The following is a 12,961-nucleotide window of genomic DNA, read 5'->3' as shown; positions in this document are numbered from 1 at the left end:
GGAAAGCACAGAACCTTTAGCAACGGTCCTTTGAGAGCAATCATGAGTGTGGTGATGAATTTATTGCCATAGCAACACCGAGTTTGGCTGAGGGCAAAATGTAAAAAGAAACAATCGGTTTCACAGTGCCGCAGACAGGAACCAGAGGTCCTTTAATGCTTTTGAGTTGGTGCAAAATGAAGTGGTTGGAACCCTGAAAAGAAGATAGTCATCCACCGGGACTGCAGGCTAAAATTATTGAAGCTTTAATATATTTTTTACCTGGATGTTATTGGAATCATGAAAAGACAGTGCTGGACAATTGTAGGGTGGAAGGAAATTGATGCATGTTTTCCCATATAAGAATAAAAAAAAATTCTGAAAACTATAGTCGCAAAAGACACATTTGTTTTCACCACCATTTGAAAACCCTTCAATCTTCTTCAATCACAGCCACAAGTCCTTAAAGCATGGCTCTGCAAGCTTTGCAGAGGGAAGCGTTTTCCCATCCTCTGCTCACTGACGGTCGTTTTTTTTGGAACATTTTTGCAACTCGTGTTGGTTTGTTACATAAAATCCCCCCAAAAACTTAAAGTTTGTCGTTGAAATTAAATAAAACTTGAAAAGTAAATATTATCAACCAACAATTTTAATGATTCCACTACCATTTTGATTGTATATTGATGATTGACTCTAGAGGGAGCCAGTCTCTTATTAGTTACACACCAGTTTGGTTCCTTGTCTTTATTGGAAGGGCCCCTCTACCCTTCTACCTTCCCCATATCACACTCTCTCTCTCTTACACACACTCTCTTTCAATGAATACTAATGCAGTGAGTGGGCCCACCTCCCTTCCTCCCATCTTTTTGCAGTGATGGGCGGGAGAAGGGGAGACAGAGCAATTCCAGCTCAGTATCTTTCCTCATGAGGTAGGCTGTGCTTGACTAGCAGCAACAGCATCATCCCCCCCCCCCCCCACAAGTGATGCCTTTTTTTTCTTTTTTTTTCTCACATTGAGCAATACAGGTAACGCCGCCCGTTGCCACTGCAACAATGTCTAGGCTGTGTGTGGGGCTCGTGGTGTCTGAGCAGAGTTAAGAGGAAAAGCGGAGAGGACATCTGTGGCTGGTTTCTGTCATCTGGATGGGAAGAGCTTTTTGGCAAAAGAGGGAGAAGAAAGCAGAAGGCAGCCGAGGAAGGGGAACAACTGGCAACAGCCAATCCCCCCTTCCACTCACAGACTGGAGACAACGGAGGCCACTGGAGTATTTGCTTTTATCTTTCGTTTTTTGTTCTTTTTTTTCCTCATTGCGCTGCTGGGAGGTGCTTTGCCTTTTCATTTGCTCGCTCTTTCGGTCCTCTGTCTCCTCATCTATTTTGCCATTTACCTGGTCAACAATTTCTTCTATTTATGAGCCAGACAAGGAAGGAGAGAGAGAGGGAAGCAGAAAGACAGAGAAAAGGAGAAAGAGACAGAGGGGGGATTTTTTCCCCCCCTCTTTATCCTCTTTTATCCCCTCCATCCATTCTTCCCTCCCGTTCCATTGCCTTCCCTCCCTGTGCAGCCCACGCTCCCTCCTCTCTCCCTCACACCTCCTCACACGTAACTTTGGCTACTCTTATTTTGACTCCACCTGTCTTTTAATTTATATCTTTTAAGCAGCTCTAAATTGGCTTTCTTTGTCTTTTCTATTTATGCCTTTTTCACTTTTACTCCTATCCCCCCCCTTCTTTTTTCCCCCTTATGCATCTTATCTGGCTGATCCTTAACTCTAACCATAGGTAGGTCTGATGAGTGTTTAGTGTCTGTCTTTGTTTCCTCTCTCCGTGTGTGCGAGGTGTTTTGTGTTTGCAGCACACCTTGACATGATCCACACACACTCACACAATTGGCAATGCTTCGGTATCTCCATGGCACTCCTCCCATCCCGCTCTCAGCTGATTCCTGCCTCATGCCCTCCTTACGTCACTCTTCCTTCTTTCATCCTTGTTTTCTGACTTAATTTCGCCCCCCCCCCCCCCCCCCCCCCCCCCCCCCCCCCCCCCCCCCCCCCTTCAAGTGACTCATCAAGTGAGCACCTTCAGCCATCATCACGGACCTCCAATGTTTGACTGCCTTGTCATTAAAAAGTGTGTTGTGTCCATTAAAGGGGCTTCATCACGTCTACATGTTTGTTTTATTTGGTTTTCCTGTCACACACACACAGACACACACCCACCAGTAAACTTTCTCATCTGCTGAAAAGCTCCATTTTTTTTTTAATGTTTGACCCAACGGAGGTCAGGCTGAACAGTAAGGGCCCGTTTTAACTTGGTTGCTTCAAAGCCCCTCCGTTTTTCAATGCCCTCTTTTCCTCTCTCCTCCCCTCTGTCTCCTCCCTCCCCGTCCCTCTTTCTGTCTCGTATCTTTCCCAAACTGACTCCCAATTCCTGCAGACTGTCACACACACAAGCTTCTAAAGAGAATGGACTGCCTTTTTATTGTTTTTCATCTTAAAGGACATCTTATCCCTCGTTGTTTTCCACTTTTTCTGGCTTAACTCTTACCTACTTTCATCATATCTCACCTTTTTATTTTCTCTCCTCCTCTGCTTTCATCCAGTCTATTCTTCCACACTGATCCTGCTCATTGATTCATTGTTAATTTACATTTTTTTTTGCCAGTGATAAAAGAATTGCCACACATTACGGAGGAAGATTTTGCAATTGGATTATGTGATTCAACAATTTATTAAATATTATAATCACAAGGAACAGAAAGCTGAATGATTTTTGGACTGACTGGGAGGTAAATGGAGCATTGTGTGTTAGCCATAGCAGAAGCACAGAAACATACACTTTAGTTGAGAAAACAAACAAAAAAAAAAACAGTGGAGAAAATCACATAGCTCATCTTCATTTTTAATTTTCTTAATTTTTAAATATTTGCATTCTGTTTCCGAAGGAGATTTAAAACCGAATGAAGACGGCGGAAAAGTGGGACTCTGGATATATAAGCTTTCCTGTGGAATTACCATTTAAATCCTGGATTCGATTTTGAATGAAACTAAAATATTTACCAGTAAAACAAAGATTTTTTTTTTCAAATTCTTGAATTTTATTCAGGTTATATGTTATTTTTTTTTTTTTTAAAGGACCAAAACTAATTTGTCTCTCGGTTTTTAAATCTTTACTGGATATTACAACTGTGGATTAAAGACTGAAGCAGCATTTTTTCTCAATTGGCCTTGATTTTAATTTCTCCATTCTACAACAGCTCAGCCCATTAAACATAACTCATTGTTTAGAGATCAGTAGGTGAGTATTTTTCATTGGATCCACACATGCTTTTCCTGGTTTTGGATGAAGGGCAGATGGAGATATTTATAGAAATGCATTTTGCCATATCAAGTTTTCCTTTTGCACCCACAGGCTCACATGTTTATATATTTTTATATATGTGTGTGGGTCTAAAGTGCTAAATGCTGGTGGATTATTGACATCATTAATAGCCCTCCCACTTTAAATCCTTTTACTGTTTTCTCCCCTACGTTTTCCTTTCCTTCTCTTTAATTCATAAAAGTAGCAATGAAATAATAATCATGAGTGTCTATCAATGTGAAAAAATTAACTTTAGATGTTAAATTATCTTCTGTTCCAAATCATCGCTCTGTAGAGCCACTAGTTTCGGAGAAGAAGGGAAAAAAGGACTGTGACTTGATGCGAGTTGGACGTACTCGCTTATGTAGATCAATAAAGTAATCTACGTGATGAAAAAGAGTACACTTCCCTTTCTCGAGGAGCAATTTTTCTTATCTGACGTTAAACCAACGATGCCAAAACTGCTTTAACAGTAGAAGTGTAATAATGATGTTGCTCCAGAATCGAGCTCCTGCTCTTTATCTGCAACCAAATTCACATTCAAAGCCATTGTGTTCATCTCTCTATCCCATCACAGACACATACAGATCCCATTGTCCATCTATCTGTCGTGCAGCGGTGATTGACCCTGTTTCTTTGATTAACTTTCCAATCATGTGTCAGACAGTGTGTTTTGGATTTACAATATAAATATGTGTGTGCGTGCGTGCTCGGTCAAGGTTGTTGCGTCACACCTGTAAAATCCCCCTGGGACCTGCTCTCATAAACTCGCGGTCTATTACCCATTCTGCTGGCTGCTCCCTGGCAAACATGTGACCCTCCTTAGCCTTTCTGCAGATGGGCACTTTAGCTCAGGTAGTCTGTCAAAGCTGTCATTGTTGCTGCCACACTGCAAAACACACTCTACGGGTGCAGGCTTGGCCCCTGACACATTGCTCGCTGCTGTAATGATTACCGAAACTGTCTGTGGTAGTCTTTTATGATTGATATTCGCTTTTCCTGTCTTTAAAAAATATGCAGCAGGGCTTGACAGAATCAAAATGGATGTTAAAGTGGACTTCATAGCCCACTTAGATGGAAGAAGGCTTTTCATACTCCTCATTTCCACCTCTTCTTAGTACCGGTAATATTGTGAGCAAAACAGATCTTAATAGAGTTATAGATGTGATCTGCTGCCCATCTTGGGATATACTTTTTCCAATACTGTAAATTGTAAACTTTTGCAGCAAATAATAAAGAATGTGTCGTGTTTTCCAGGGTTGAAGTAGTACCAAAGTGCAGACAAGAATGAAAGATGAGCATGATTAAGAGTTTATTAACAGTAATTAATAATTACAGGGAGAGAAATATAATATATCATATTCATGTTATTTAAGATAATTTGTAAACTGAAAGTCTCAGTCTTTATGTTTTCATTGCTTTAGAAAAAGCTATGCATAATTACATAGGAGCGGGTTTTGCATATTTGGAGGCAGACATCTTCGAGCTATGGCAGCACAGAGCTGACAAACTAGTGACTGTAGAGATCGCCATGACGCTCGATTGTGACTACATCAAGTTAGCCCTATAAAAAAATCTATATCCTACACAGAATAATAAAATACTGTTTATAAATTTATCTGTGAAAAAAAACAACTCATCATCACTAGACAAGATTGGTGATGTGGACATTTCGGAAGCCATTTTGTACCATGATGGCTTCCGTATTGTTGGAGAGGGAGTAGCGGTGGTGGAAGCGGTTTATGTCCCTGCAGTCTGACCAGTAGATGTTGCTTAAAATCACACAATGTAGCTATTATAGAAAACTCTAAGGAGAAACACAAAGATGAAGCAAGTAGTAAATCCAATATGTAATTTATTGAGTCAGATATTTAATTCTTCAACTGTCAAAAAGGTTGAGGCAGAAGTAATTAGGGGCATGCAAAAACTATTTATGAACCAAAGGGGAACCTTTGACCTATTTCAACAGTGGGCAACCCCCCCCCCCCCCCCCCCCCCCCCCCCCAAAACAATAAGGAAGTTTAACATTTTTGAAATCTCTACAAAAAAAAAAAGAAAATAATTTAAGAGATTAATGTTAATTGAATCATGTGGACTTTTAACCAATCTGTCTTTTCTTTTAAACAGTTTAATGAGAAAGCAAAGCAGATTCTATTTTCGACACATGTTTCACAGGGAAGATTATTGGTGATGCACCACATCCAATGTAATTTCCCATTCTGAACCTACTAGCACTAAGTTGCTAACTGGTTAGCAAGATGCTTCGGATAAACGGGCCACAATCAAACTTGCGAAACCTTCCTCTACAGCAACCCTCTTGATAAACGACCAATCACATTCACTTTATTTACTCGTGTAAAGTCGTGCACCACTTGAGAGAATTCGGAACTGCAACAGTTGGAAGGGCTGTTGCCCTACGACTTTAAGGACAATTTAGAGAAGCAGATTAAGCTAACTGTGGACTGTGCGAGGAAGCTAGAGTACCCAGAGAGAACCCACACATGCAGTGGGAGAACATGCAAAGTCCATGCAGAAAGACCCCGGGCCAAGAATCGAACCCATAACCTTTTTGCCGCAAGGCAACAGTGCTACCAACTGCACCACCATGCAGCCCAAAAACTGTTATACATTTAAAAAAGAATAAAATTAGATTAAAAAAAAATGATCTGCAGACTAAATATGAACTGCTTGCAACTTTAAAATTGTATACATTGGAACTGTCCCTTTAAGAAATCTTATGGGGGTTTGCAATCATCATTGTTAAACAGGGTAGAGAGGAGACAGCAGGGGCTGAGGAGATTCATAATCCTATCCACTCTTCCTACTGATTTTCACTCTGTCTCTCTGCTGCCTAATGAGACAACAAAGCAAGCCTTGTTTGTGGCTCTCAGCGCTGCAGCCTCCCCAATAGAGCCTGCATTAACCCCTTCATTAGTTGTTTTGTATTCCACTGATTCCACTCTGTGCTGTGGGATCACAGAATCCTACCTCACTGCCGCTTTTGACAATAAGCCTCTGAGCAGTCGGCGTGGAGCAAGCTTAAAACCCAACACCTCAGATTCGCTTTAGATGCAGTGCCGTGAGACAACCCCATCCATCATCTTGTTCTAAATGAGAGAATCAGTCCACAGAGCTCCATCTGAATCTCGTAACACGGTGACATGTGTCTCCATGTTGTTCACCCGTTGCAGAGCGAGCTGGGAACCTGTGTGGGATGACTCCAACAAAAGTACATTTGGATTTTATTGGCTGTATATTCACTTCAAGAGTGCAGAATATGGGTCATGATCTGATATAAAAAGGCTATTCAATAATTCATCAGAGCTGATTAAGAGGACTCGCATCGACAGAGACCCTGTCCAAGAGAAGTGATGTGCACAGAAATGCATTTAGGCCTCTTTATAAGATTAGAACCGAGCTAAGAACAAAGATTCAACAAATGCCTCTGAACTTAAAGGCAGAGCTAGAAAACATTCCGTTTTAATAGCTTTTTAAACCGCTGTAGAATTTCTCACATTCACTGTTAGCTGCAGCGCATGTGTTTGGCTTTATTAGTAATCATGTGCAAGTTGTCTTAGTTCTGTGAGGCCCATCAATCTATTAAATATGGAAAGAACAATCTGTTACCCTGCAGAGACTGGTTCATTATTCATACGCATTTTTCACTTAATCATTTATTCACCTAAAGTATGGCTCAAACTCGCCTCTTGGATTCCGACGTCCTTGTTTGGACTCTTGTTTGTTAAAAAGGAGATGTGAATCAGCTTTTATATATTTTTCTTCCTGACCAGTAAAGCTTTTTTAAAAGCTGGTTTAAAATGACTTGGAGTGTGAAAAATGTTATGAAACCTGTTTTCCTACAAAGTTTATAACTAAAAATGTCATGCATCTAAATACTTAGCCTTTAGCCCATTGGTTTTTATGGCTGTATGTTTCAGTATAAGAATTTCCCTTAGAGGATAAATTATCTTTTCCCCCCTCACATAATACAAAACAGGGCTGTGCTAAAGCTCTTGATTCAGCAATAATAAAAAGGGTTATTTCAGTTTCTTTTATAGTGTAGCAAAAACAACAACAAAACAGGTCAATTCTGCAATAATTTGGAAAGTGTGTTTAATCTAAATTGAATATTGATCATCTTTTATTCCAATTTGTGATCAGGGGTACCTTCATGCCACAAAGCAGATAAATTATGGTAATAAAGTAATGCATTATATCTAAACCATACCTCCATTAAGAATTTTGGAGCCAGAGATAAAACAACATAAGGATTTCTCAAAGCAGTAAACAAAAATGATCAGTAATTGATTGGTTTTGCAGATAAAATAAACAACATTGTACAGTACTTTTCATTGAGTTTTCATAAGCCTTCAATACAGTTGATCAGTAAATCTGGTCATTAAGGCATGATTTCAAAACTACTTGTCCAGCAGGTCACAGTGCATCCAGGTGGCAGGTCAGTTTTCTAACTGCCTGGTTGTCCCACAAGGTACTATCCTAGGTCCCCTTCTTTTTCTAATCTAAATTCACAGTTTAGATAAAATATCCTGCATGCTAAATTTAATTTTTATGCTGATGACACTGTCTTATATTATGCTGCCAATAAAGTTAAATGTGTGTTTTAAAATCTACAGCTTTTGATGTGAGAGATCTTAATCTAGTTTTAAATGCTATGAAAATTAAGTTATTTGAATCTCCAGTTATATAAGTTTATCAATATTGCAATTGACGCAGATGTGTTTCAAGGTCATCAGATTGAAGTTGTCTCATTATGAATATCTAGGATTGATGATTGATAATTCCTTCAGTTTTGTTCCTAATATTCGACAGCTTGTAACAGAATTAAAGCTGAAGCTGGGTTTTTATTTTAGAATTAGATCTCGCTTATCACGTGATGCTAGAAAAGGTGTTGTTGCTACAGCTTTTTTTTTATCCGTTTTAGATTGTGATGACATAGTTTATATTTTCCAGCGTTTAACTGTCATTACGCTGTCACAATTACAGAGCAACAAAATTAAGGGAGCTCAGGGAGCTAGAGTGGCAGTAGGGCTTGAACTCAGAACCTCAGGATTCCAAGCACAATGCCCTAACCACTAGGCCTAAAGCAGGCATTAGCATGAAGGGTCTTGCCTAAGGATCTGCCATCGCGGCTCATTCCCACCAGCTGGGATATGAATCCTGTTTAAAGGAAGGGTGACTTACCACTTGAGCTAACCAGCTGCAAATATGTACCCACGTTCACACTGGTTGCATATGCTAAATTCTGTGTACCATGGAGCATTATGTTTCATCAATGGTCAAGGAGCTCTAACTTATCATTGTTTTCTGTATAACCATATTGTTTGGACTGCCCTGTCCACCAACAGATTTGACCACTTAGATGTGTTTACTTATGAAGCCACTTTTGGTTTACTCCCCTCAAGTGGTTATTCTCCCTGCTCGAACAACTTCATTCTATTGTCTGTGCCTAAAGGTCGTACCGAGGATGGCAAAAATCCCTCTAGTTTTCTTTTTATTCAGATTTGAATCAACTGCAGAAGGACTGAAATGTGAAAGAAATTGTTCCTTGTAATATATCTAAGGCCACTCTTTTTCATTTAGTAAAAAAAGGTATTTTTTGCAAATTCAGTGATTTATATTTAGTGGTATTTTAGTTTCATTTTATATACAAGGCTGTGTTTGTTACTTTCTTTCTTTTACTATCTATACTATATATGAACTGATTTTTATATCTGTTAGGTTTGCCTAGTGCTCTCTAGTAGGAGATTCATAATCTCAATAAGACATGCGGTCATGGTTAAATAAAGTTTACATACATAGTAATTAGGATGTACACTCAGAGATAGCAGTCAACATCTAAATATGAAATAAAAAGACATTTATTCAGTATAAACTAAGATTTCTGCCTGGAGACAAAATAGACATTTCTATACTTAGATTTTTTCCCTCCTACATATCCATATTTGGAAAATATAAAACCACAGTCTAAACTTTCTGGGATAACACTGTGTTGGAACCCACTTATTTGTTTGTTTTAAATCACCCTCATTTAACCTGATTTATTATTTCTAGGGTGAGCATGTCGGAGAATGCGATCCATGCCAAAGCACATAGTGGCTTTGTTAGAGTCTTAAATGAGTGTGCCCTGCTTCTAACCCTTTGTCCTCCTTGTTCCCTTTGCAATAACAGAGTGGCAGACGTAAGAGAAACAAGACTCTCTGAGCATCTTTTCCAAGGAAGAGAAGTGACGCTGCTCCAGTGGAGTGCAATTACCTCAACATTGATGCTTTACCCTCTTGACCATCTGAGGATTTTACCCTAAAACGGCTGTAAGTTCTTTATTAGTAACTCACTCTTTACAATCAGGATTATATAAAAAGGTGTAATTTGGAGATACAACAGGATGAATGCAGCAGCTGTGCCTCACTCTTAAATGTACCAGTTCATGACTCTCTGGATTTTTACTTAAAAATTCAATTCATGCTGCAGATGGAAGACATGTTTTTAATAAAACAAAGCTTTGTTAAACCAAACAACTCAAAGCGCTGAATAAAAAACTAAATTGGCTTTAGCTTTCTGATGAGTTTTCCTTTTTTTTGAACCCATAGCCATTATGTTTTCAAGACACAATTGTGATCTGTTAACAAAAGAACCTGAATTGCTTTATTTAGTTACTGTTCAGCAAAAATCCATAAAAATGAATATCTTAAAATTCAGAAGCTTCTCCTGTTAGATACGCATAATGTTATTGTTGATTTTCCTCCAGCCTCCCTCAGTCTGAGGCTATGACAGGGAGAGAGGAGTCCCAGGCCGCACCACCATGCTACTTCTGAGAAGCTGGGATGAGACTCTGGCTGGCAAAACACGAGGTGAGACAATATTGATGCATGGGGCCTCCTTCTACTGTTTTCTCATCCCCACAGAGACTCCCTGTAACAACCCATCTTATCTCTGCTGCATGTTTGTGCATCCTCCGCTTCCCTGAACTGTGTCCCGTTCTTTAAGCCCGATGATGGATGTTCTGAAACTCCTGAGAGCTTATTTTTTGCTTTGTATCTCACGCCAGGTTTGCCTGGGGGTCAGAATAGTGGTTCAAGGTGGAGCCTGCAGACAAATGGTCTAATCCTTGGTTTGTAGCATGGCACGCACTTTGATCAATGGCACGCATCAGTGCATGGACGGTCGGCCAGACCCAGGCCATATCGACTATTGGCCTCATTTCCATAGCACTATGTGTATTGATCAGGCTATTAAAGGATTTGTTTGCTGTGATTTTGAAGTCAAAGTTTAAGACTATTTGGAAAGTAAACTTATAAGAGATATGTTCATGCAGTAAGTGTACAGTGTCATGCTAAAATAGTCCCTCTCTCTTGAACATTTACATAGTTTATTGTGCTGTAACCAGATATCAAAGCACCGTACAGTGTGCAACTCTGAAATAGAACCACTAAAGATCAATGGTGTTGAATTTATTTTACAAATCAGTATCTAAAGAGTTGCTTTTTACTCCAATTTCGGCAAATTTTTCTGTGTAAAATAGCTTAAAATTAGTCAATGACATTTTTTTTTAAATCTTGGCACAGATTTTCTGTTGTTGTTATCCCGGTTGTGGGGTTAGAGTTGTTGTACTGCTGGAAGGAGAACCCTCATCATATCAAGTCTTAAACAGCCTCTAATAGATTTTTATGCTAGACAGTTCGGTATATAACTCCATCCATCTTCCCTGAATAAGAAAAGGAGTCCCATAGGATGATGCTGCCACCACCATGTTTTGTTTAATGGAGGATATGTTCAGGCTCATGTGCAGTGTTACTTTTTCATCATGTCAAAGAGTTTTTGCACGTGGACCACATTTTCTGATTGTGGTATCATCTAACCAGATCTCCTTTTTCCACATTGTTTGCTGTTTCCCTAATATAACTCTTTGCAAACTTTAAAAAAATGGCTTTTTATGTTTTTTATTTATTTATTTATTTATTTTTAGAAAAACATATTCAATTTCCACTTTTATATTAATGGTTTGAAGTATGCCTTTGAAAATGTTATGTATTTACTAAATGACTCCTTAAATCATCCAGTTACCGGTAGTTGTTTAATTTCAGATGGCTGTTTTGATGATTTTGGGGGATTTTTCTCTATAAAAATGTAAAAACAAACACTTTCTATCTCCTCATATTTAAACAATACTTCATGTTGGTCTGCTGCATAAAATTCCAATGAAATACTGTATATTGATATTTGCGGTTGTATTTCACCAAAACTGTGGAAAAGGTCAAGTGAATATGTGTGCCTGAAAAAAGGGGGTGTCTTGCATGATAAGATAAAGGAGGACATATTTTTCACTATGTTAAATTACCAACAGCAATTTGAAACGAAGGGCTGTTATTATATCAGAAGATTTGATCTTTTTTTTTTTTCATCAATCGTTGCTCAGTACCGAGCTTTATTAAAAACTCTATTCACCTTGTTCGCTGACTACCTACCTAACACCCTGTACCTTTTTTAACGCAGCCCCTCTCCTCCCTTTGCACATTATTAATCAGCTGTGACGTTAAAGAGGCATGAGTCTTGTAGCAAAGGTGCAGGAGGAAGAAATGAATGTTCTTAGTTTTTAGTAAGAAATGGGAGCCAGAGAATGTGGGGGGAGCAGGAACTTGAAGTGGTGGTGGTGGGTAAATGGAGTATGCTGGCAGTGTGTGAGACAGTGCGTTTGGAAAGCAGCGGCAGGGCACAGTTTCTCCCATTACTTTAAGTAGCTGCCTCGACCAGCCTTGGCGGAGCAGCTTTGTAATGAAGTGCCTCAGCATCGGCCCTCTGTCGTTAGCTGAAAGTCACACAGCAGCTTCAGCTGGTGCTGACATGGCGCTTTTCCTACTACCGCCTTACGTCAGAAAACATTACCATATAGATGCTGCATCTCATTTAAGCCATGCTGTTGTTTTTACAGTACTGGAAAAAAAGAAGAGTCATGCTTGAGTTACAGATTAGCAATGCTTCTCGTCGTTTCATTAAGAGTGTTATTGAAGTCCATGAAGCTGGTGGTCAAAAGGTATACAATAGGAGACAGCCTGGGATAAATGAGAACATATTAGAATGATAATGTGTCATGATTTTTTTCTTTCTAAAAGCCTTTTTCTCCAACCTTTGTGTACCTAAGCTTAATAGGATTCCGGCCCTCTCATTATATCAGCGCAGCCCAGTGCCATTAATTAACTGCCGTGTGGCTTTTTTGATCTGGATTTTTCATTTTCCATTTTGAGCCAAATCCATTCAACGGCAGCCTTCCATTCAGACTCCGGGAAGCCATGTCATCAGTCATAGATAATAAACTAGTAAATTATACCGAAGCTGCGATCTTTGATGTGTGAAAGATATGTTGTTTTTTTCAGGGTCGCCTTTCCTCTCTCTGCTGATGCACAGATGCAGCTCACCACACATTTCTGCATTGGGCTGTAACAGTGAGATAAATGAGCACCTCCTCTGCTTTCCCCCTTTGGTGTGATGGTATTACACTGTATTTATTTGTAACAAAATCATAGTTATATATATATATATATATATATATATATATATATATATATATATATATATATATATATATATATATATATATATATATATA

At 39.1% G+C, this 12,961-nt stretch overlaps 1 protein-coding gene across 1 annotated transcript in view; it reads left to right on the top strand.

Annotated features, from left to right (window-relative positions):
- The first annotated feature begins 952 nt into the window (after positions 1-952).
- The window catches only part of LOC119775732 (glutamate receptor ionotropic, NMDA 2B), a 217,217-nt gene continuing 205,208 nt past the window's right edge, over positions 953-12,961 (top strand). Inside the window, exons 1-3 of the mRNA XM_038273807.1 lie at positions 953-1,761; positions 9,529-9,668; positions 10,106-10,208. Coding sequence (XP_038129735.1) covers positions 10,182-10,208 — 27 coding nt within the window. The 5' untranslated portion in view covers positions 953-1,761; positions 9,529-9,668; positions 10,106-10,181. The remainder of the gene's footprint in view (positions 1,762-9,528; positions 9,669-10,105; positions 10,209-12,961) is intronic.

The sequence above is a fragment of the Cyprinodon tularosa genome, unplaced genomic scaffold (genome assembly GCF_016077235.1).
Source record: "Cyprinodon tularosa strain WSP-4 unplaced genomic scaffold, ASM1607723v1 ctg89, whole genome shotgun sequence".
Classification (NCBI taxonomy): domain Eukaryota; kingdom Metazoa; phylum Chordata; class Actinopteri; order Cyprinodontiformes; family Cyprinodontidae; genus Cyprinodon; species Cyprinodon tularosa.
Note: the sequence above shows the minus strand (reverse complement) of the source record. Positions and strands in the feature narration are given on the sequence as shown.